Genomic DNA, 25,694 nt, shown 5'->3' on the forward strand with positions numbered 1-25,694 from the left:
ATTCTCCTTTCACCATTCTCCTTCCCAACTACTTTACTTAGAGCCTCGACCCTAGTAAGACATATCTACCACACAAAAATATACGGAAAATCAAGACATAGAATCCATTTCCACGTGAAATTGTACTAGCTACCTCAAAGCTTGCAGGTGTATATGAATGTTAGGTGATAAGTACATATAAAATTTGGTTTAACTTGGTCGTGCTTATAAAATTTTCCGGTGTTGAAGATAATTCTTAGGCTTAATTGCAACTTTGGTCCCCGACGTTTATCAATACCACGATTTTGGTCCCCCACCTAATTTAATTACATGGATGGTCCCCGACGTTGTAGGCCGTGTGCAACGTTAGTCCTACCGTTTATTTCTTAATGGAGGAGGCTTACGTGGACGTCCAATTGGAGAGAGAAATGAGGTATAAGGAGAGAGGGAAGCACGTGAGTATCACGTGACCCTTATCTAAACCCATTATACCCAAACCTCTGACCTCCCTAGAACGAAGAAGGTAACACGATTTAGATCCCTAGGGTTTCAGATTTGGGTATAATGGGTTCATATAAGGTTCACGTAAGTTCACGTGATACTCATGTGCTTCCCTCTCTCCTCATACCTCATTTTTCTCTCCAACTAGACGTTCACGTAAGCCTCCTCCATTTAGAAATAAACGGTAGGACTAACGTTGCACACGACCTACAACGTCAGGGACCATCCATGTAATTAAATTAGGTGGGGGACCAAAATTGTGGCATTGGTAAACGTCGGGGACCAAAGTTGCAATTAAGCCTAATTCTTACTAGGAAACCTAGAAACCTGCGTACGAATTTGAAATTAAGACATACGTGAAAATTCCTCATCTTGTTTTTTTTTTAAGTTGGCTTCAAATAAAATTAACTCAAAGTAGGCGATGACGCCATTACATCATTGATCACCAAATGATCAGCAGCATGAGGAACCTCCTCCACCCAAACAGAGTCAGGGAAATCAGAAGCATTCCTCGCTAAAAAATCCGCAACATAATTGCCAGAGCGTCTTACAAAAGATAAATCAAAAAAACTAAAAGCAGGAATTAAAGTACGACAATCACGAACAATAGCATCTAAATAAGATAAATCAGTTGTCCCCTTCTTCCACCAAGTAAAGAGCTGAAGACAATCCGTCTCAAAGCACACCGAACGAAATCCAAAATCCACAGCCAATTGCATCGCCCAACGGAGACTCGAAGCTTCTCCAAGCAAGGGGGAAATAACATTAACTGGATAATAAGCAGCAGCTCCCAAAACCTCTCCATTTGAATCTCGCGCCACCATACCATAACCACACACCCCATCCTTGATGGATGCATCCACATTAACCTTGATCAAACCCACATCTGGCCGCTTCCATGTTGTTGCGCGAGCCCCTACCTCTGGACGGTTAATGGGCTGTGCGTCGTCCCTAGGATGGAGAGTAGAGCATCTACGAAGCACCTCCCCCACATCCAAGCGTCGCCCTCTAAAAACCATTGAGTTTCGAGCTTCCCATATCGCATACAAAAGAGCTTGAACAGCAGCTGTGAACTCAGGTTCATCTTCATGCAATACCGCCACCATAAACTCAACCATGGAAGTGAAATTCTCCATCCGTATTGCCAATTCAGAGGAAAACCAAACTCTCTCCACAGCTGAGCACTTGAGGAAAACATGCTCACATGTCTCCACCTCTGCTTCACAAAATATACAACAAGGGTCTAGAAGCATACCTCTCCTTACAAGGGCACCTCTTACCGGAATGAAACCTTGAACTGCTCTCCAAGCCAACTCTTTACACCGAGGAATAGCTGGGCTAGCCCAAAACTTCCGCCAAAGAGAAGCATGCAAGAGTGGCGCGGAAGAGGACGACGCCTCTTCACGGATAAACATATCCCTGAGATATTTATAACCTGATTTGCACACATAAACACCATCAGAGGTATCATACCAATAGAGAGCATCAGTATTACCTTGATTGGAAAGTGGAATGGCCACAATTTTTTGAACTGTGGAAGGACTAAAGACCTCCTCTAAAAGCTCTAAGTTCCAACGCCCATTTACCAACAAATCCGACACCTTTTCCAATCTCAGATCTGCAATTGCCTCATGCCTGTACACCAAAGATGACCCATCTGGAAGCCACTTATCATTAAGCAAATTGATATGGGAACCATCCCCCACCCGCCACCTCAATCCCCCCTCAATCTTTCCACCTGCCTTCAAAATACTAGACCAAGCATAACTTGGTCTATACCCTTTTTTCGCCACTAAGATCGAAGAAGAAGGGAAATAGACTGCCTTAAAAATTCTCCCCAGAAGAGATTCAGGGAACATATAAATTCTCCACCAGTTCTTAGCCACCAAAGCCTCATTGAAGGCTCTAAAGTCTCTAAAACCAAGACCTCCGTCGCATTTATTTTTGCAAAGATTAGCCCATCTCGTCCAATGAAGACCTCTCCTAGTTACATCACCTCCCCAAAAGAAGCGAGCAATCATACTGTCAATATCTGCACATATACTATCAGGCAAAATAAAACAGGACATAACATAAGAAGGAATAGCCTGTGCAACAGATTTAATAAGTATTTCTCTTCCAGCTCTGGAAAGTGATTTTTCCTTCCAACCTTTCAACTTTTTCCAAACTCTCTCCTTAACAAAATTAAAAATTTGTGTTTTTGACTTACCAATAATTGTTGGTAAACCCAGATATTTATCAAAACTTTCCACTGCCTTTACTCCCAACAGCTGTGTAAGCTCATGAAAACAGTTCTCTGGCACATTGCGGCTAACTGAAAGCATTGATTTATCTAAGTTCACCACCTGGCCCGATGCTCGCTCATAGGTTCGCAAAATGGTTGTCACACATTCTGCTTCCTGAGCATTAGCACGGGAATACACAATACTGTCGTCTGCAAACAAAAGATGAGAAATAGTAGGTGCAGAACGAGCAATTTTAATTCCATGCATACTAGAAGACATCACTTGACGCTCAATTAGAGCAGAAAACACTTCACCACAAAGGATGAACAAATAAGGAGACAAAGGGTCTCCTTGTCGCAACCCCCTCTCGGGTGCAAAATCTGGTTGTGGATTTCCATTAAGCATAATTGAAAAATTAACAGTGGAGACACAGCTCATAATCAAATTAACCCAACAAAGTGGGAAGCCCATTTTTTCCAACACCGACCTTAGAAAAGGCCACTCAATCCTGTCATAAGCTTTGGACATATCCAATTTCAATGCCATCATGTCATTCCGACCATTTATTTTATTCTTCATGTAATGAAAACATTCGAAGGCAATCAAAGCATTGTCCGTAATTAATCGCCCCGGAACAAAAGCACTTTGAGAATGACTAATTAAATCAGGCAAAATCAGTTTCAAACGATTTGCAATTGTTTTAGTAATAATTTTAAAAACCACACAACACAGACTAATAGGCCGAAACTAATTAGCATGCACAGATTTCTTAACCTTTGGAATTAAAACCAATAAAGTACGGTTAATAGTACCTGGCGATCTTGTTCCGCTTAAAATCTCCAAACAGAATTGAGCCACATCATCTCCAATTATAGGCCAGAATCTCTGATAGAAGAGAGCTGGAAGTCCATCTATTCCCGGTGCCTTCGTCGGATGCATCTGGAAGAGAGCCTCCTCAATATCCTCCTTAGTGAACGGCTCAGAAAGGATCCCCACATGAGCTGCAGACACCCTGTCGGCTACCAAATCAGTCGTTTCCTCTATCCCAACAGGTGAAGAGGTAGAGAACAAAGCTCCAAAGTAGTCATAAAGCACCCTAGCAATGTCCCTGTCATCCTCAAATTTTCTCCCACTATCATCCTTAATCAACTCAATCAGGTTCCGGCGTCGCCGCTGTGAAGCTTTCTGATGAAAGAAACTAGTGTTCCGGTCCCCATGTTTTAGCCATGATGCTCTTGACCGTTGAGCCCACAAAATCTCCTCCTGCTCAAGTAAAACATCTAGCTCCTGCTCTGCCTCTCTGGCCCTCACCACAACCTCCTCCGTCTGATCTTGCCTCTGCAGTCTCTCAAGTAACCCTCTCAACTCTGAAATCTTCCTCGGTAAATCCCCAAATTTCTCCTTCCCCCAACTCTGAAGAGTGTCACTGAGCTGTGAAATTTTTTCTGTGAAATCATCCCTCATGCGCCCCCAAGTCTCTGTCACCACTTCTGCACACTCATCCCCTTCCTGGAGCCACAATTCCTCAAAACGAAACATCTTTGTCCTAGCCATCTCCTTTCTCAGCTTCCGAGTACCGCTAAAAATAAAAATAGGATTATGATCTGACCTGTACCGCGGAAGGTGACTAACTGAAGTAACAGGCCACAGTGAGTCCCATGCCTCATTAACTAGAGCATAATCCAACCGCTCCTCAATAGTTCCTGGTTTCTTCCTCTTATTAGACCATGTAAAACGGTAGCCCGTAAAATCAACCTCATGCAAACCACAATCAACACAAGCCTGAGACGCCTCCTGCATACGCTCCACATTAGGTGGATCCCCTCCCAGTTTATCTGCAGGGGAGAGGATATCATTAAAGTCACCAAAACACATGAAAGGAATAGAGCTATCCGGGGTAAAACGGCGAACCATCTCCCAAGTCGCTTGCTTTCTCTCATCAGGGAACCCATAAACTCCCAAACACCTCATCTCGGATCTATCCTCAGGAATCATCACATTGAATAGCAAATGATTTAGCGATGCTGATATCATCTCAACCTCAACCTCATTATTCCAAAACAAACAGACACCACCTGCTCTTGATCTCCCTTGACCCGCACATTGAACTGGAAAAACATTCTGTAGCCCTCCAATACCTCTATGCCTCATAACCTCAGACTCATACAACCTCGTTTCCATGACTAGTACCACATCTTGTTTTAGTTGTGAGATCGGTGATCGATATGATTTTAAGAAAAGTTAAATATCTGATTCATAGAAAATGCTTCCATTATCCATTTATATATAAAGCTAACCTTATCTCTAATCGTTGGCCAAACATTAATATATAGTCATCATCATTATTTAGAGATATCAATCTATATATATATGTAAAGCTCACTTGAGTTTTTACATTAATTACATATTGTGGTTATCATTTAATGATTCTTCTTAATATTGCTATTTTTATATTTTTTATCAAGTAATTATTGATTATAATAGAGTAATTTTCCTAATTAAATACATATATGATAATAAATAAATTAAATATATTAAAAATAAATTAATAAAATTAGAAGGTATATTTAAAATATTATGCATATCATATTTTTTATAAAAAATAAAAGAATAACTCAAATAAATTCATTTTTCAAAATAGTTTAATTTTGAAATTTTTGGTTGATAATAATTATAATTCATATTAAAAAAAAATTGGTAATAATATTTAATATGATTTTTACATAAATATGGACATATTGCACTAACTTTCCCTGAGGTTTATTATTGTTGCACTCACCTATAATAGGAAAAAAAAAGTAGTATACAATAAAGTGTTTAATGAACTTCCTAAATGCAATTATATTTGGTATACTTAAAATTTTTCTTAATTGATAAAAAAAAAAAATTATTCTTACCCAATTTCCACTTATTTTTATCTTTATATTCATAGTAGACGAGCTTATGAAGTTTTTTAACTAAGTCTTTACAATTTTTGTTAGTTTTTTAGCCACATGTATCATCTACTGAGGAAATCATGTTCTACTCGAGTGTGATTAAAGTCAAAGGTCTCCCATAGAGTACAGTTCTTAATGATCGAACTTAGGGATTAAAGAGTTAATTTTAACCACTATGATAGATATACATCAGATAGAACGATTTGTGTTTGTAAATTGCACTTATAAAGTTTTTTCAATTTTTTACTATCTTCAAAATTGTAAAAAGTTTATATTGAATAAGATAAATTATTATCTGTCATCGAATGATAGCTTAAGTGGCAAGAGCTAGAGGACATGTGGGTAGGGTGGGGGAGGTCAAAATATCAATCCATGAAGGGTGCAATATATATTTCTGATGTACCAAAAAGATAAACTATTATCTTAATTCATTTATCAACTAATTAAATTAAAAAATATAATTTCTTACAAACTGCATATTAACTAATTAAATGCTTATTAAACAATAAATAATATAATTTTTTATATGCATCACCAAAAATATTTTTCATAATTAAACATTTTCTATACCATTGTTCCCATAAAAATTCAATTGCAAACATTGCTTTCAAGGTGAAAACATGCATAAAAGTAAGAGAGAAACATCATTTTGCACAAAACACAAACTAAGTTATTCAACTCTAATTATATATTTCCCTCCTTTTACTTATTATAGAGAGTGTACTATTATGAAAACATATGATCACGAAATGAATTGAAAATTAATTTTAGTAAGCAACATAAAATATTTTTTAATATACTAAAAAATTAGTTTACAATAAATATTTTATTAAACTTTATCAATGTAATTACATTTAATATATTTATCTTATTTTTAATTATCTACTACACAATACATTTACTATATTATTACATATACGAAGATAAATTTAACATATAACTTAAAAAAAAACCCGTGCAACGCACGGGTTTAATTTCTAGTTTAGTAGTATTTGTAGGCGTAGCTTTAGCTTGATGAGAAGGACTGATTATAGATTTATAGTGTTTCCTTTATATATGGTTGAAATAAGGCCTTGAATCATATGATAGTTAATATTTTGTATTAGATGGGTTCAAAGTCTTTTGGACTGTGATATTTCGGATTGTGTTTCCACTTATCATATTGATTGGTCTGTGATATTTTGGAGAAAATTCTGTAATTTTGTTTTCCTGATGGGTTCAAGCCTTTTGGACTTTTTATTTTGGTTACAAGTGATGGGTTTCTTCTCAAGTTTCGTATTCTCCCTAAATAAAATTGGTATTTAGTTTTTGGGAAAGAAAAAAAAAAGTGTTGTTATATAAGAAATGTCTCATGTAATATATTAAATAATTGATTTAATAATTAAATGAAGTGATGTCTTGTTTAATATATATTTATATAACTCTGGAATAGAGAGATATGACCTTTTGTATAAAAGGAAGTGACTTTTAGAAGAGAGTCTATATTGACTGATGAAGGACTTAAAATATTTGTCCCAATCTCTGCTCATAAAAGTATGTCTCTATATTTATCAAAAAGAGCATAGAAGGAACGAGAATGGGATATAAGAGTTTCTCTATTGTTGAAGGACTTAGAAGACTTTCCACATTGATCAAGAACATTCTACAAGGAGATCAAATGAGATCAATCACACATAAATAAAGGTTAGTACTCCATAACCTGTCTTATTGTGTGAAGCCTGTGAATTCATCATCTGCATGCTTTAATTAATTTGTTAAAGTTTATATGTTATACTTAAAGAGCTTTGTCCTAAAAAATTGTTAGAGCAGTACACAGGGGAATTCTAGTATATACATAACCTACTTAGCTAATTAACACAGGGGAGTTTGGTTGTGTTCTTATGTATTTCCCCACTCGAGCTTTGACAAAGATGCACACCAAACTCGGGATACGCACGTCAGGTACACATGTCTCTTATATGTTGTCATTGCACGACTTTGAAAGGGAAATATCTGGGCTACGTTCGGTGGACATGACACTCTTTGCTAACAAGATCAATATCTTTGTGCGCATACCCCACCCGACGCTCTTTCATAACCTGAACGCGGTAGGCACATATGCATGAGTGCAACTGCATTAGTATTCTTATAGGAGCATTTTCGTGATGCCAATTGGAGTAAGAGTGAGTTGCAGTGTACATGATTGTTTCAGAGATTCATCCAAAATGGATATTCATTCGAACGATCAACTCGTACATACATATTTCCCATTATTCCATTACAAGGTTGGATATATGAACACTTCCTTACCTCTATGTTCATCATCCATGTCAACCGAAAGCACATGGAGGAGATTCCTAGGGCTAGGCGGTTGAGATGTGTTCGGGGTGATTGGCTCATATCGAAGAAGCAGATGGTCGTTAATGACTTGGCAATCGATGGGCTCAACTGGACACCGTTCACTAAACACATAACATATTGTCCTCTCTAGATCGTCTTTCTCAACACAGGGTAAATCTATTATGCGACCACGGTACACCCTCTCCTGCCGGAGATAGTGCTTAGGCTTGGTACATCCCGGGCATCCCTCTTTTATCACTCCCATTTAGGCCTACATGCGAGGATGTGGGCATCATATAACACTCAAGTCATAACTCAAGGGATTCATGCTACATTTCCCACTCACATCGTATCAAAATACCTTCAATGGTATCGCTGATCTCACATCCCTTATTGATGCCTTCGAAGTGCACCGATGATGAGACAGTGTTTGTAGTAGTTTGTTTTTTGTGCATCCCCTCCTCATAATACTTTCAATTTTATTTACTCGTAAGTTAAGAATTTTTTTTTGAAAGCAAAAGAAATTTTGATTGAAGAGGGAATTTTTGATAACATCGATGTTCTTTGTTGTTGCTCTCTGTTTTTTGTTTATTTTTCCTTTCTGTTTTTTTGCTTATCTTTTGTATGTCGACTCATGGGCCGGAGTCCCCTTATTACACCTTATTTATATAATTTGGTTTCTCCAAGATTAACTGAATGTAAAGACAAAACCCACTCCTACGAAATAAACACCTACTAACTTAAAAACAAATCAAGCACCAAAAATTCCAATCACAAAAACCTTAATAAAAGATCATATCTAATAATAGAGATTGCAGCTAATCCAATGTGAGCATATGCAAATTTCCAAGGAACCAACTTAAACACAATCCAACCTTACAAAATCTAAATTTCATATGAAAGACTTCTCTCAACCCCTCTAAAAAAAGAGAAGGTTGCATCTGACAGATAATTGCACTATAAAATCAGCAAACATTACCCTTGATACCCAAAAGAGATTGGGGTACGAGGATTCTAAAAACCCCCCTACTATGAAATGCTCGAAATCCCTTAACCTCCAAAATATCTAAAAGATAATATAACCAGACTTTGAGCCAAAACATGTTAAGAAACCGTATTGATACTATCAATGACGTCCGGTGGTTTTTGACCCAACTTATTTTTTTTGAACGTCCTAAACCCTAACTAAACTGACGATTCTAAACCATGAATTTTATGGGAATCCTTTTCCAAAAGCGCTTAGACCATAGCATTCTCTGTATCCCAAAGAGAGGGATGGTCCATGAGGCATTGAACGATCGATATCATCCAAATCGAATAAAACAAACAAAGAAGGAAAGAAATCCGCAACACAGGCGAGACTTGAACCAAAACCATAATCAAAAGAGTACCTTGATTACCTTGGAGATGAAACTGCCTCTCCATGTCCCCTAAAACTAAATCTATCTGCTTCGTTTTTTTTCTTCCTCTGTTAGACATTTTCCTAGTACAACCTCTCTTCCTAGTAGGAATGACGACAAAAACATCTCTACACGTCTCACTAATAACAGGAACGCAAGAAGCACTCAATGTTATGTTTCCCCTGCCCTTTGGCACATGGAAACTCCCTAGAGAAGAAGGTGGCACCATTATAGAAACACCTAAACGACCCAAACGAAGCTGAGAGGACATACCTTTAAAGAAACCAAAACAAGGAACTGGGTGAGACAAAAAAGAACCAACGAACATGGATATGCCCCAGCCACCAAGGGAAGCAGATGTAAAGGAATAATAGAAATTTAGATAGTAGTTAAAATGTATTTTACGTGGACCAAAAATTTCTCCTCAAAATCATATTCCAACTGCAAAACATATGGAGAAATGGATTACTCATTAACTCAAAATAAATTGATTATTGATCGACGTCATACCCGATGCAAATAATTAAGTAAGAAAACTGTAGTAACTAGGAACTAACTCCTAGGTCGTTTCCCAAGGATTATCGTTTGAACAAAGATTCAATGCTTCAAATTAAAACGCACACACACTGTGGGGGGTTTATGATTTAGTTGAAGTAAGCAAGCAAAAGATAGTAAGCAAATTAACCAATCGATTAAAACAGACGAACCCCTTTATCCAGTATATCGCTACTCAATCATTGGTACGAAGGATTAATTCTTTATTAATTCCCTAATTCGTGAGAACTAATTAACTAAGCGATAATTAATTCACAGTTTCCTAAGCTAAGCGATTAAGAAACAGTTACGAACTAACATGAACTAAGTGAACATGTATCACTCTTTTTTTCTAAAACTACATAATTAAGCAAACCCTAGATCAGAAACAGATATGAAGAGAACTAATTTAGAGCGAATTCTACATTAAGAACTGTAGCTCAAGAGTACGATATACTTTGCAAAGGGATTCAATCCAAGGAAGTTAGTCTTCCATGGATGGGGCGGAGACAACAAAAATATTAGAGAAGATAGGAGGTAAAAGCATAAACCCTAGCATAACCCTAATATTAACTGAAAAATGAAATTATATTGAATTGCAAAAGTAGTAGGTAGAAGGTACTTGTTGTTTCAGCACAAAGCCTTAAATAGAGCTGAGATCAAATCAAATCCTAAAATAACAAACTTAAATAAGATAAAATCCTAAAGATAAATTATTTCGAAATTAGATCCTAATATAATCTGAAATACAATCTTCACTTCAGCACAAATACAATCTTCATTCCGCAATTCCCAAAATGGCCTTACTGCCAAATATAACCTGAAAATAATAATAAACTAAATTAGACCTTATAATATAAATCCATTCCAAACAAAGTCAATTAGCACAAACAACCATCAACAATGACAAATTAAGGTTATGAAAAGTGAATAAAATATTGCTCATCAATTACTTTTCCACCAAGTCTATTAAATGCAGAATTAAAATTTAATTTCATGAAACCTACTCATATTGCACAAAAAACGGGCGTCCAGTCAGAAATCTCAACGAAGATCACATAACGGAAGCCCGGGGGAAAGGTAGCTCACTTTGTGAGTTAAGGGAATGAAGGGATTTGCAGGGTGAAGGGTCAGGGTTCGAATCCTGGCGAATGAACTAATTTACTAACAATTAACACCTAATATTTGTCTATCAAAAAAAAAAAAAACATAACCAAAGCCCAAACGCCCAACGCATGACCCCGAGGTTGGACACCACTAGCTCCTTCTCCAGCGAGAATAAAACCTGAAGACCACCCATCGAATATCCAAGCAAAGAATCTCGCCAAGAACGACAGGACGAAGTCATGGCCTCCTCTGTAACCCGAATACCATCAAGATTACAAATAGCCTCCCTTGCTTGAGATTCAGAAGCAAAACGAACAAAATCGAAATGATTTTTCCTCTCCGGCTTCTGCTTCCTCTCAACAAATACATTTGAAAACCTTCCCATGCATAATGCCTAAACAAGACGCTGGTTTGGAAAAAGCTTGAAGAATCTAGGAGAATGTTCTTCATTAAAGCCATAATTGACACTAACGTTTTAAATAAAAAGGATTCAATTGAATCCAATCCCAGAAAAAATAAAAAATGAAACTAGTTAGACATATCTGTCATTGAGATCATGTTAAATTGGCATTTGAATTCTGCAGTCTCAAATATGGTTACAAAAGCAGTACAATGACCTCGATAGTATTTCAGTCTTACACTTGTTTCATATAATTCCACACTTCCCTTATCAAATATAGTTTCACTTAAGACATATATCTAGAAGTATACATGAATAGAATCGAAATTAAATAATGAAACACTCGCACATGTACATAGTACTTGGAAGCGAAATCACATGCATAAATTTATCCTCTGTATCGTTCTCCATCCGATCCACGGAAATAATTACTAACCATGATAGAGAATACATAATTTGAATATAATTGAGAGGAACAGTTTTCACTTACATGTTATATTTTTATTGGTGAGATAGGAAAGGAAAGAAAAATAAATGAAAAGCGATTTCATGTCCATAGCATGTGACTATATATATGTATATTTTAATTTCAAATAAATCATTATTGAAATAGAGGAAGGGTAGTGGGTGAATCCTCATCCATTTTTCTTATCTTAGTGAACTCAGAACTAGGCTTAGATTTATCCTCAACAAGAGGATTTCTAGGTGAAGGGAAAGCAATAGTCAGGTCAAGATTCAATTGGGATGATGAAGAAACCATTGATGCTGCTTCCTCTACAGAGCCATTTGATTTTATGAAAGGGACTCCTTGCTCTTTGTTCATGATCGTAATTAGATTTGATGATGGTGCAGTTGCTGCAGCAGAAGCATATGAAACTTTAGGGAAGCTTTGGTGTTGGTGTTGTTGTAGCTTATGGTTATTTGGATCGATGCCCATCTTTATTAGCTTTGTGCGGATGTGAGAATTCCAATAGTTCTTTACCTCATTGTCTGTACGTCCCGGCAACCTTCCAGCAATGAGTGACCACCTAAAAACACCATATATACACCAACTATATCAAATTCAATTCCTTACCCCTTCTGTGTGGGAAAGAGGGCTAAAAAAAGAAGGTAAACGTAACCCAACATGGACATGCATATATATAGATTAATGGGGGAAAACCTATTCTAAAGTATATATTATCTTTAAAATGATAAAAATAATTGATATATGACTTTATCTGTGGCAAGAAAATTAACTTTGATTGTCTGTTCGTATAAAAGAAATCTCGATAAGCAAAAATGGCTTATCTACAAATAAGTCTTACCATATAAGGATAACATTGTAAATAACATGTAATGAATGAATAATAGTTGTAAAAACATGATTCATATAGGTAAGCAAATTTTTAACATGATCTACACGAGAAACATAGAAAAAATATCATATTTTCTATTCTGTCCATTTTTTATGATTTTAAGTGATTTATATATAAACTGCTTATATAGGTTCACTTTGAAGAGAAAGTGTAATATTATGAGAGAAAAGGTACCGGTTGCCGAGGAGGGCATGGAATTTGATGATGAGGTCTTCTTCATCTTGACCAAAGTCTCCATGTTTAATGTCAGGTCGTAAATAGTTTATCCACCTTAATCTACAGCTTTTGCCACAACGTTGTAGCCCTGGTAAACAAGTGGCTTTTAAGAGAGGGAGAGTTGATTCTAAAAACATTAATGATTAGTGTACCTCAAAATAGTGTATATATTTCTCAGACACTCACTTCCCTGACGATTTATTATCGCGATGAAGTTTTCTAGTTGTCAAAATCCGCCACCAAAATGGGTGTCTGAGAGCTGGATACATGTACACTATTTGGTATTCTAGCTGTCTTTCAGCACTGCTGTTGTGAAATATTTAACTGTGAATCCAAACGTCTGTTGTTAAGTGTGTGCTGACAATGAAGGGAATGGTTTGAATCAAGAAAAATGAATACATATATATATGATATAATAACTCACCTGCAGCCTTGGCAAGGGAACGCCAACAACCCTCACCATGAGTACGGATGTAATCAATAAGCTTTTGATCTTCTTGCTTGGACCAAGCACCTTTGTTAGGGCCTTGTTGTTTGTCACAACAAGGTTTTCTCATATTCCGCCTATTGGATTAATACTGGTATTGTGGACTTGTGCTTGCTACACAAAACAGTCACTAACTGATTATAATATCAATGAAAATAGAATAGAGAGAGAGAGAGATAGTGTGTTTTGGAAGCCGTAGTCAGCGAAATACACAAACTACTGGGGTAGATATATGATATATCATATAGGAGTATGTGCTTGTGAGTTGATTGGAGAAGAAGTTGGGGGATCGGATAAGGTTTGACTTTGACCGGTGGGTTTGGCTGTGTAGGTGGGTGGGTCAAGGATTCAGCTTGTAAATAGTTTTGATCATAGGATGATGAATGGTACTTTGATTTAATTTGTTGCTGTTCTATTGCTTGCTGTTAAGTAAATGTCAATTTCAGGAGCAAGCTAATCACAAGTGGTTGTTGCTCGATCTATTTCAATTGTCCTGGATAAATAAGATCTCAGTTGGTGTGCATTGAAGTCAACTTGTTGCCAAAAATTTCTTTTGAGTTGTCTTTGGTTATGAAGTTTGAAAGCTTCATTCACATTCTTCATTAAAAGTGAAAATGAAAGTGGAGTGAAGATAAAACAAAGAAGAAGAAAGATAGTTGTGAAGGGTGATATAATTGATGAGATGATAAATTAATGGTGCTTACTACCATACCACAACACTTACTTTGGGTATGATACATGAGATGATGTGTACCAATCATATAAATTCACAGTGTAATTAAAAAAACCTTTTTCTCTTTTTATTATTTTTAAAATAAAAGTTATTATTAATGTCATTATTTACTTAGTAGTCCTCAATTAATGTATCAATTGAAAATGACTTTCCTCCTCCTCAGCACATCTTCAACCCTAAACTCCCAAATCCAATGAGAGAAAGAAAGGAATGGAACTAACCAGATGCAAACCCCAATCAGAAAGCAAAATCTCATCTCCCTTCCACTCTCATGCAAATCACACTACGCATGAAGGAGACAAAGGACGCAAGAGAAACGACGGTTCCAGATCTGCTTGGCCAGGTCGTTCTGTTCCTGAACAGGGCCACCTTCGAGAGATCGCCCTCCAGCTTCGATGGCTTCAGATCGTTGATGCGCACGCCTTCACCGCCTCGCGAAACTCGTCAAACCGCGACATGGTGTACGCCTCGTTTTTCTCAACCCGACCCGGGAACGGCTTCGTGCTCCATCTGGTGTGGAAAGGGATCGATGGTTTCAAATCTGTCTTTTTCTTCTGAAGCCTTTGGCATGGTTGAAATTTTTGGTGTCCACTTTGTTATTTGTTTAATCAATTTTTTTGCACATTAAAAGCTGCAGAGTTGTGATTTAAGATCTATTATTTTTGCTTTTTCCTGTTGATTTGTTGGTTCACAATAATATCCATCTAGATACATATGCTTCCATTCGTTCATAACATTGAGTTTTAGCATGTGCTATCTGCATAATTTGTGAGAAGCTAAGTAAAATTATGATCTTATTCACTATTCATGCGTGGTCATCTACCCTTGTTCATCAATCTGTTCGTCAAGGGCTGCTGGGAAGGGTGCTTTTATTTTTGTTGGTGATTGGATTAACCAATTTTATATACCAGTTGTTTTATTGAAGGATTTCTGGGTGATGAAGAAGATGAAGGATTTCTGGGTTAAGATGAAGTTTAATCTCTTTTTCTGAATGTGAAAACCCTAAAATGCACAAAAAAGAAGTTTCATGAAATTGAGTTACCACTTAACGAAATTACAAAAATGTTAGGACCATAACATAATTAATACAAATCTTTTATTTTGTTTTTCGTTATTTTAAAAAAAATAAATGAAGAAGTCAAAGTTTAGAGTCAAAGCAACTCCTATTGGTCCACATCACTCATATATGATACAACTGTGGTATGGTAGCATTTACCTAAATTAATATATAGAAAATAGAAGTGGAAATGAAATGAAAATATAAAATAAATGTGAATATGAATCATTAAGAAACCCATTAGAATATAATTCATTATGTCGATATGAGTTATATTCTGCGAGTCAGGCCGGCCCCACTCAGCTCATAGTCGGATTAGGTTGGTTAAATTTCAGTTCAGAGAGACTTTTGGCTAATGAAACCCAGCTTGTTTAACCCGCTGGTTAAATGGGCTAACCCACGAGCCAACATGTGGGCTGTGGCTCAGGGTTTTTTTTTTAAAGACACTGGTTTTTTTGTTACATAAGGAAATAACAAAAAGCTACAAAGACACACCGGTTTGTTTGGCCTTGACAGATCAAAATCATGTTATTGACCAAAAAAAAAAAAGATCAAAATCATGTTCAGAGTAATAAGGCAAATCAGATTTACGATTCCACATTACTAGACGCAAATACCTTTTGACAAAACAGTCTCTCAAGTAAGTTATTGAAACACCCATAACAACAACATACAATCAAAATTTCTAAAAATTCCCATATTGGTAACCAATTATCATGGCTTGTGTAAAAACTAACAATCAAAGCTCTAGGTAATGCCACATAAAGACCAACACAAGCATTGAGCTAAACGAAAAGAAGAGATGCCACCTTACTATCATCGTTAGAAACACCATAACCAAAATTAGATATGAGGAGCTTGTTGTGCAGCACGAGCATCGCGTCTTTATGGAAGGCGCACGGGTATCATGCGCCACATGCTTGCTTGGTTCCAAATTTTATAAAATTTATCTTTTTATAACATCTTCAACATTTTTTAATCTAATTTATCTAATTTTCAAATTTTTTTAATTTATTTTACCCAACCTGCAAGTCAACCCGCCAACTCGTGGTGAGTTATACTGGGTTTATATTTTCTTTGCACGTCAAGATGCAGGTTGGAGTGAGCCAACGAGTAACTCTATTCTATTGACATCTCTATATAGAATAGAGTCATGAGTCATGCCATCATAGCTAACACTTTGTAGGGGTTGCGAATCAAACGGACCGGTTATGGGCCAATTTGTTTTTTCAAATTTACTTAAAAGTAAATTAATAGCCAACCCTTTAAAAACAATAATTAGCCGACCCATTTGATTTAAAAGCTTACTTCTCAAATTATAAGAAAGAACCTTGTTTTTTAAAAAAGGAAAAACTAGTTTTAACAAGATAAAATCAAGGCTTAATTCCAGTTTGAGCCCCTGATGTTTTATAAATGTGCGTTTTGCATCCCCCGTGTTTAAAATGTGCGGTCAAACTCCCTGATGTATCTAAACTGTGAGATCGATGTCCTTCCGTCTATATCTGTTTCATTCCGTGTGTTGACCAAACGGAACTCCTTCCAACAGTACACTTCTATTTGCACCACCCTCACTTTTTTCTTCTATTTACACCCCTTTTCTTCTATTCTCACCACTTTAACACAGATCATTAGCAATTTTTTTGTGAACCCTTTTTTTTTAACACACACCTCAACAATTAAAATTAAATATAAAAAACAAAAAAACCCAAAACAAATAAATTAACCCTAAAAAAATATTAATCTAAACAAATTTATGAAAAATAAAAAACATCGTACCACCCCGAAACCTTTCTTCCTCTTCATGCTCCACTTCTTCTTCTTGAAGAATTCAAACCTTTCTTCTTCTTCATCTTTCTCTCCTTCATCACAAAACCACCACACGCCGTACCGCCACCACTCTCCGCCACTTCTCCTCTGGATGTCACCGCCGTTCTCGATCAATTGCAGTGTCGTCGTCGTCAGCGCTAAATGTCGCTCTCCCCTCTCCATCATTTCATCCTCGCTCTGGATCTGATGGTTTTACCACACGAAGCCCCCCTCTTCGTCAACCCCCATATCAAACCCCACCACCACCAGGACCCAAATCAGAGAAGAAAGGTGGTGGCTTGAGTGAAAGAGAGGAAAATTAGAGAACAAACTCTTCTCCAACATAGATCTGAACGACTTCATCTCTCTCGCCGGAGCTTCCTGGATCCAGATACATCAACACGGTTTGGATTGGAAGGGTTGATGGTGAAGATGGAGAAATACGATGCAATTTCTTAATTTAGTTGATTTTGTTTTTTTAATTTATAGTTTTATATCTTTTCTGATTTTGTTTTTTAAGTTTTATATCTTTTCTGATTTTGTTTTTAATTTCATTGTTTTATATCTTTTCTGCTTTTGTTTTTTACTTTCATTATTTTATTTCTTTTATGTTTTTATGTGATAAAAAGGGTGCAAATAGCAAATACATATTAAAATATTAAAGTGGTGTCAATAGTAGGCCACGTCAGCAAGTTCTGTTTAATGAAGCAACTTCGTTTGGTCAACCGACGGAATCAAACGGTTATAGACGGAAGGGCATTGATCGCACAGTTTAGATAGATCAGGGAGCTTGACCTCACATTTTAAACACGGGGGATGCAAAACGCACATTTATGAAATATCAGGGGCTCAAACTGGAATTAAGCCTAAAATCAAACTTGAGAACAAGCTTATTAAGATGATTATTGAGACAATAAAAAACATAAAAGAAAAGAGACATGTAAACATATATATATATATATATATATATATATATATATATAAATGAGAATTGTTATTTGTACCTCCACATTTATTCCTATCCCCTTTTATATACTAAGAAAAGTTCAAAATACTCTTTTTAAAATAACTTCCCAAAACCCTCCACCACCCCACTTCCTCTGTTTCAAATTTTCCTTCTAAACCTCCTCATACCCCATTTTCATTTACAACTTTGTTTTCCTTTCTTCATCTTCCTCTCCATTTCACCACATTCATTTTCCGACCGGCCAACCGCCACCATCTTCTTCATCGACCGTCGCAATTGCCACCGCCAGTTCTCTCGCATGTCACCACTGCAGGCACAGCCAACCACCACCATCTTCTTCCTCATCGAGATCTGGTTAGTTATCGACCTGACCCACGTGCTCTGAAACGATTCGCACTTTTTCACCATAAAAAGAAGATTAATGGTTTGCTTGAGCTTTATTGTGATGTTAATGTTATTCGTCGTATGTGGATTTTCGCCATAAAAAAAAGTATAATGGTTTGTTTGAGCGTTATTGTGATGTTAATGTTATTCGTTATATGTGGATTTTCACCATAAAAAGAAGTATAATGGTTTGTTTGAGCGTTATAAGACTCGTCTTGTAGGTGATGACAGATTTCAGATTGCAGGTGTGGATTGTGCTGAGACTTTCAGCCCCGTGGTGAAACCGGTTACCATACGGATAGTTCTCAGCATTGCTCTCTCCAAATCCTATCTCATTCATTAGTTGGATGTTTAGAATGCTTTTCTGCATGGTGATCTCCATAAGAGTGTCTACATGCACCAGCATTTGGGTTTTCGCGACTCCCAGCGATCGGACTATGTCTATCGTCTGAAGAAGCCTCTCTATGGTATGAAGCAGGCGCCTCGTGCTTGGGATCAGCGATTTGCTAACTATGTTTCATCTATTGGCTTCCGATATAGAACCTCTAATCATTCTCTTTTTATCTTCCGGCGGAGTACTGACATTGCCTACATCCTTCTATATGTTGATGGCATCATCCTCATTGCTTCATCACATGAACTCCGTCAATCCTTTATGGAACTTCTCGCATCAGAATTTGCTATGAAGGATCTTGGTCCGAGAGAGGGTGGGTTGCTGTTTGGAGGACCAAGAAATGAGGTTGTCCCCAAGGAAAACACAATTGCCAGAGGTAGAGTGTCTGGTGTCAAGACATCCCCCAGGCTCGCGTCCTTCATATTCTTTCCCGTCATCAAATTGCGGGCATTTTCACAAAAGACCTACCCCGGGTCCTTTTTTATGATTTCCGTTCCAGTCTCAGCATCGGTGGACCTCTCGCTTCGCTGCGGGGGTGTGTTAGAATATAATATAATATTCTTATTTATTTACCTATGTAATTATGCTTGTAATCAAGTTTAAATTTGTTTAAATTTTATTATTTAGTCAACTCATCGTATTAATACGTTGTCAAGTATCAATAATAATTACGTAATACAATTCCTTCAAACCTCCCAAACAATTTATGATCGTGATTCCAGAAATATCAGCTCATTTTACGGTATGAATATTCCATAAATACTACTCTGATTCATATGGTTTTACTAAAATTGCTTGTTCAGTGATTAAAAAAAAATTAGTGTATGAAACAAGTTTATTTGGAACCAGACATGGATGAATTCAGCTTATACTATACTCAATGATTCTGATAGCCTTATTTCTTGCCCCAGTAATCACCTTTATTTGCATTCTTTTCATTGCACAAAATACAAGGATGACAAAGTTATCGATTCAAAAGGCAACATATTGGTTGCAGTAGGCAGTAGCTATATGCTCCTTGTTAAATTTGAGCACATCAATACAATACTGTTTACCCATTTAATTGAATTGGTGCGTGTTAGAAGAAATTTATCCATTTTGTTCTCCAAGGAAACAATCTAATTCAAGAAAAACTTCTACCAAACAAATTGACTTTCAAATTGATTCACTCAAGTTCTCTAGTCCACTCATGTACAGAAATGGCTTGAAATATTCAGTTACAATTTAAGCTTAATTAGTTATGTTCTTATGCTTGTAGGGAACGGGAGATCTCCTAGCTGCGCTTCTTTTTGGTTGGAGCAATGTAATGCCTTTATATAGTAATAGAGTCTTGAGAGTAACTAATTTCATAATTGTAATGGGATATTTGTCTTTATTCATTCCAGAAATATCCAGAAAACCTTGAGATGGCTGCAGAACTTTCAGTGTCAAGGTTGCAGGTACTTATTTTCTCTTGGTGTATTGCATTAATTTCACTCTGTTTTTCCTCTTCTCTTGACATCCATGTACTCTTTCGAGTAAAAGAAAAAATTTCCATCATTTGGATTCTTTGACTCTTATTGATACTACTACTGATCAGAAGTTCTACATTTTGCAGGCAGTTTTGCACAGGACACTCAAAGACTACAAAAGCGCTGGACATGGTTGCAACTCAACCATATTAGATTAATTCAAAGCCAGGATGATATTTGGAGCCCGCAAGTCAAAATTAAAGCTGAAATATATAGCTGAATTGGTGATATGATTCGAACATGTGTTTATTTGACTGTTTTACTAGAAGAAAATTTAAAGGATGCAGTTTCATGTCTACCTAGCTAGTACATCTCAATTTTGTTGTTGAAGTTGAGAAGAATAAATCAATACATTTTACAAGACATTGAATTGTTAATTCTGCTAAATGTAAAACACTGCAGAGTTTAAACTATATATTTAGTGAGTTTGAAGTTTGAATTTCATCTTTGTTTTATGAAATATTTGTGGTTCAAGGGATAGTATTGGAAAATTTTGTATAAGGACCATAATATATATGCAGATTTAGATATGAGGGTTCAAAAAGGATTGGCGTAGTGGTTCAACACTTTGTCTCTTAAACAAGTAGTTGGAGTAGTTGGAGGTTCGATTCCCAACTCTTGTGAATGGAAAACACTTCTTGATCAGTCTCCTACCGTTTATGGGGCGAGGGATTAGTCTCACAACTATCGGCTATGAGATTTCTTGCTCAACACCAAAAAAAAAAGTGAACACAATAATAGCATACAGTGCTTAAAATTATTTTGATAGTGCTTTCTAGTCATTTAATACAGCTGAAATAGTAGAATGTGCTTTGTAGGAAATGTAGGTCATTAGACAATTACTAAATCCTAGTGAGGGTTAACTTTGAAAGAAAATCAGAAATACTTTTAATTTGCCATATGCTGAAGCATGTATGTCTTCATCATCAAATCATTCCTAGTTGGTGGCTCCTGCATGTGGATGTTGATTCCATAGGGTAGATGATTGTAGGAGGATAGTGGCATCATCTTCAAAGGATGACTATGATAGTATCCATGTATGTTGGCCATAAGAGATGGTTCATAACCATATTCACTAATTGATGATCCATCAAAGAAGTTTTGTGATAGTGGCATCATCTTTAAAGGATGACTATGATAGTATCCATGTATGTTGGGCATAAGAGATGGTTCATAACCATATTCACTAATTGATGATCCATCAAAGAAGTTTTGTGCCCATTCTTGACTCCCTAAGCCAAAGTAATCACTTGCACCTTTCTCTTGAAAACTTTCAGGCCTTATCATGGGATTTTCAGTGAAACTGGTGAAATTTGGATTGGCTCTATTGTAAGCATTTTCAAAAAACAATGGCGCAGCGAAACGTTGATGCATCTCGCTTTCCATGGTTTTGGCACCCATATCTTGATGATAATACCCTTCAGGTCCCCAATGATCTTTGCCAAAGAATGCGGGAATCATGTCCTGATTCTCAGAGGCAGTGTGGTCATTATTTTCGCCTCTGCCATGGCTGTCTTGCTCTTGGTTGTATTCAGCATTCAATATCTCTGCATGTTTGCCAAGTTTGGCTAATTTTTGGATCAAAGTGGCAGAATTAACATTGCCTGTGACAATTGCTTTCTGCCCTTCTGCATCAATGTCTACTTTGTAGACACCTAGTCCAAATTCAGAATAAAGAATTTTATCAATGTTATCATCAATTTTGGAGCTAAATAGTGGAAAAAGGCTAACTTTTGTTTTTATTAAACAAAGGGAAATGCTACATGGTAGAAAGCCACTATGAACTCAAAATCATAGTGTACAGAACCAACTTGCTTTAACTTTTGCGAGTGTCCATCATGATTTTGCCTTTACCGTAGTTTTCTACCATGTATCCAAATATGCAATAAAAATTTAGTTTAATTTTCTGTTTTGTTTTCTCTACACTTTACCTTCAATTTTTCGGAGTACTTTCCTTACTTTGTTTATGCAGCCTTGACAGTTCATGTGTACTTTGAGAACAAAAGTCTGCGTACCAAGTAACAACATATCAGACAAGATGTAAATAAGACTTATTGAGAAGGGAAATGAATTAAACACATAACTTAGTCTTTAATACCTCTTCATCATATCCATCACTTGTTGACATTTGTGGCAGCGTTTGTGGCTAAAAGATCAGACACAAGAATTAATGTTTCTTTCTCCTTGTGTTCTTCCTTCTCCTAGTGTGTTCTATTTGGAGGAAACAACACCCTTTTGATATGTGAGTGCTAAAGTTATGAAGAAGGCTCAAATAGGAATAACATGATCAGTAGTATGAAGACACAAGGTGTGTGCACTGAAGAGACAGAAGATGATTAGGAATTTGTGATTTGACTGAGCATTGAGTCCTTGCCATTCTGTCAGGCTTTCCATGCCCTGAACATATTGTGTTTCTCTTAACAATCATTCTGCACAATGATCTTGTGACAGAGTTGTACAGCTGATTTGCCAGTTCTAGTCACTTTTGACCATTCCAAATGTAGAAGTTAGAACAAAGAACAGCAACTTCCTTTGCAAAATAAATAGATCGATAAGAATAGAAAAGAAAAAATGAAAAATACGAGGTGATGTGAAAATAGACGAAAAATAGAATAAAAAAAAGGCTTAATACATCAGAAGGCCCCTGTAATTGTAAAGGGAATCAAATCCAGGGCTTAGAAAATTTTTGCATCAAATTGGGTCCCTAGAAATTTTTTTTTAATTCAATTAAGGCCAAAGTGTGTCAGCTCTCAATTTTATCTCAGTCATCATTTCCACGTGGCTTTTATTATTATTTTTTTAATTTAAAATATAATTAAAAATTATTTTTAATTCCAACTCAGTTAAATAATCAGAAAAAAAAATTAAAAACTTAATAAATAACCTAATCTAATAATCTAACTAATAAACTAATCTAACCTAATCTAATCCCAAATCTAATAATCTAACCTAATCTAATCTAATAATCCCCATAACAAATCACCAAATTGAACCCAATCCCAAATTCCAAATTGAACCCTAACACGATTGAGAGAGAGAGCGAAGAACACGATTGAGAGAGAGAGAGCAGAAGAACACCTTGATAACATCGAAGAACAACCACCACCATCACGATCGAAGAAGGCGAAGACAACGAACTCCAACCGAGAGAGCGAAGAAGAAGGTGAAGATCAACAAACTCGAAGAAGCTGGTGCTGTATTTAGAAAGGTCGAACCAGGTATTACGAATATAGTTGTTGATTTGCGTATTAAAATGTTGTTTGGGATGTTCTTACTTCTTGTTGGGGATGAATGGTTGCTTACTTGTTCTTTGTTGGGGATGAATACTTGCTTAGTTGTTTTTGGTTTGAATACTTGCTTAGTTGTTATAGGTTTGACTACTTGCTTACTTGCTATGAGTTTGAATACTTACAGGTTAGGTTTTCTTTTGCAGGAATGTCAGAAGGTTTGATCAAAAACAGAATCCACCATAAGGGTCATTTCATAGGCATACCTTTGAGATATGTTGGGGGAGAGTCCACTGAAATTGATGGGAATGTTGATTTATTCTGTTACTTTTCCATCAAATCTACTGTGAAGGGACTTCTGGGATATCCTGATGATAAGTACAAATTGTGGTGGTCCTCAGAAGTGAATTTAGCAAAGGGCTTGAAGAAGATACTTGATGATAAGGATGCTATGGAAGTTGCTAGGTATGCAATGGATACTGGGGGTGGTTGATATATACCTGGAACATACTGTGAAATTGCCTGAAGTTGTTAGGAATGAGATGCAAAAAGAAGATGCTGTGTTGGATGATGAAGATGTTGTGTTTGTGGAAGTGACTGAAGTGAAAGTGATTCCTATGACTCAGGAAGCTCCTACTGTTGCAGTGCCTGAAGTGGAAGTGCCTGAAGTGGAAGTGACTGAAGTGGGAGTGATTCCTATGACTCAGGAAGCTCCTCCTACTGTGCCTGAAGTGGAAGTGAATCCTGCCACTAAAGAAGGAAAGGGAAAATGTCTTGCTGATAGTGATTCTGATGACATTAGGATAGTATACTCTAGTGACAGTGACATTGAATGGAGCAGTGCTAGCAACATAGACAGTGAGGATGAAATCTGTAAAAACCTGCCCAATGATGGGTTTGATGATGTGGATGAACCATTTGATGTACAACAGGATGGTGATGGAAGAGATAATGTGAACAGAAACAGTGGGCCCAACAATGGTGTTCAAGATGGTGATGAAAGTGATAATAATGTTGGTTTCATTCCCTCTGAAGTTGCAGCCCAACATAACATTGAGTTTGCTTCAGGCAAGAGGACTTTGACAAAGACTATAAGTTCAGACTGGGAATGGAGTTTGCTTCCACATAAGAGTTTAAGAAAGCTATCCTTGCACACTCTGTGATGAATGGGAAGACTGTGATAAACAAGAAGAATGACAAGAATAGGGTGAGGTTTGCTTGCAAGCAAGAAGAATGTAGGTTCATTGCATACTGTGCCAATATAAAAGGGACTTCAACATACAGGATTAAGACACCTAATCCTGATCACACATGTGGAAGAACATTCAATAATAGGGCAGCAACAGCTAAGTGGATTGCAAAGGTCATTGAGGACAGAATGAGGAATTCTAATGGGGTAATGCAAGTCAAGGAGATTATTCATGAGATGAGGACAAAGTACAGTGTTGGTGTCAGTTGGGGGACTGCTTGGAATGCAAGAAAAATTGCTAAGGAGGCTGTTGAGGGAGATGCCCTAAAGCAGTTCACCTTGATAACATCTTATGCAGCTGAGCTCATGAGGGTGAATCCTGAAAACACAGCAGCTATCATTCTGAGATATATTCCCACCACACTTCAGCCTAGATTTGATTGTTTTTATATGTGTTTGGAGGGATGTAAATCTGCTTTTAAGCTCGCTTGCAGATCATTTATTGGGATTGATGGATGTCACCTCAAAACCAAATATGGTGGCTGTGAGACCCAAGTTTTTGAGTTGGAATAAACCGAATAAAATTTCTTTTCACGATTAATTTGATGTAACGTGAAGGGAAAACCTGAACAAGGGGTAAATGGATGGAATGAATTTGTGAAGGAGAAAGTTCAAGAAAAGCTAAAGATTGTATCAAAGTCGATAAGAGTTATAGCACGACTAATATTCGCATTTAAAACCTAGGACAAGAACTTTAGGAAACAAAACTATGTTCCAGCTTTGGAACACTATAGGAATATAATTTCCAACAAACTTCCAGCTTTGGAACACTATAGGAAATTTTCCAAAAATCTTCTAGAGGAAAATAAGACTTTCTCTTATTCCTTTCCAAAACGAGCGTTTCGATACGAAACTCTAGGATGTACGAACGTCTGATTCCGATACTCGGAAGTTTGCCGAAACG

General features: G+C 36.7%; 2 protein-coding genes across 2 annotated transcripts; both read right to left on the bottom strand.

Annotated features, from left to right (window-relative positions):
- Window positions 1-11,826: 11,826 nt before the first annotated feature.
- Window positions 11,827-13,667, bottom strand: LOC130726905 (transcription factor MYB3-like). The gene is made up of 3 exons (XM_057578228.1): window positions 13,400-13,667; window positions 12,934-13,063; window positions 11,827-12,429 (listed from the first exon to the last, which is right to left on the bottom strand). Exons 1-3 carry the CDS (start codon window positions 13,530-13,532, stop codon window positions 12,003-12,005), a joined length of 690 nt encoding a protein of 229 aa, XP_057434211.1. The 5' UTR covers window positions 13,533-13,667; the 3' UTR covers window positions 11,827-12,002.
- Window positions 13,668-21,202: 7,535 nt separating this feature from the next.
- On the bottom strand, window positions 21,203-22,442 carry LOC130724893 (uncharacterized). The gene is made up of 3 exons (XM_057576161.1): window positions 22,413-22,442; window positions 22,246-22,321; window positions 21,203-21,969 (listed from the first exon to the last, which is right to left on the bottom strand). The coding sequence occupies exons 1-3, from the start codon at window positions 22,440-22,442 to the stop codon at window positions 21,203-21,205; spliced, it is 873 nt and encodes a 290-aa protein (XP_057432144.1).
- Window positions 22,443-25,694: the final 3,252 nt, after the last annotated feature.

This window comes from Lotus japonicus, chromosome 6 (assembly GCF_012489685.1).
Source record: "Lotus japonicus ecotype B-129 chromosome 6, LjGifu_v1.2".
In the NCBI taxonomy this organism is placed as follows: Eukaryota; Viridiplantae; Streptophyta; class Magnoliopsida; order Fabales; family Fabaceae; genus Lotus; species Lotus japonicus.

Bases quoted from the DNA above. Each gene is read 5' to 3' on its own strand.
- LOC130726905 (XM_057578228.1), bottom strand. From the start codon at position 13,532: ATGAGAAAACCTTGTTGTGACAAACAACAAGGCCCTAACAAAGGTGCT. The intron at 13,064-13,399 runs GTGAGTTATTAT...CTTGTTTACCAG, and splicing joins TTCCCTTGCCAAGGCTGCAG to GGCTACAACGTTGTGGCAAA. The intron at 12,430-12,933 runs GTACCTTTTCTC...TGGTGTTTTTAG, and splicing joins CATGCCCTCCTCGGCAACCG to GTGGTCACTCATTGCTGGAA.
- LOC130724893 (XM_057576161.1), bottom strand. From the start codon at position 22,442: ATGTCAACAAGTGATGGATATGATGAAGAG. The intron at 22,322-22,412 runs GTATTAAAGACT...CTTGGTACGCAG, and splicing joins GTGATGGATATGATGAAGAG to ACTTTTGTTCTCAAAGTACA. The intron at 21,970-22,245 runs GTAAAGTGTAGA...AATTTGGACTAG, and splicing joins AGTACTCCGAAAAATTGAAG to GTGTCTACAAAGTAGACATT.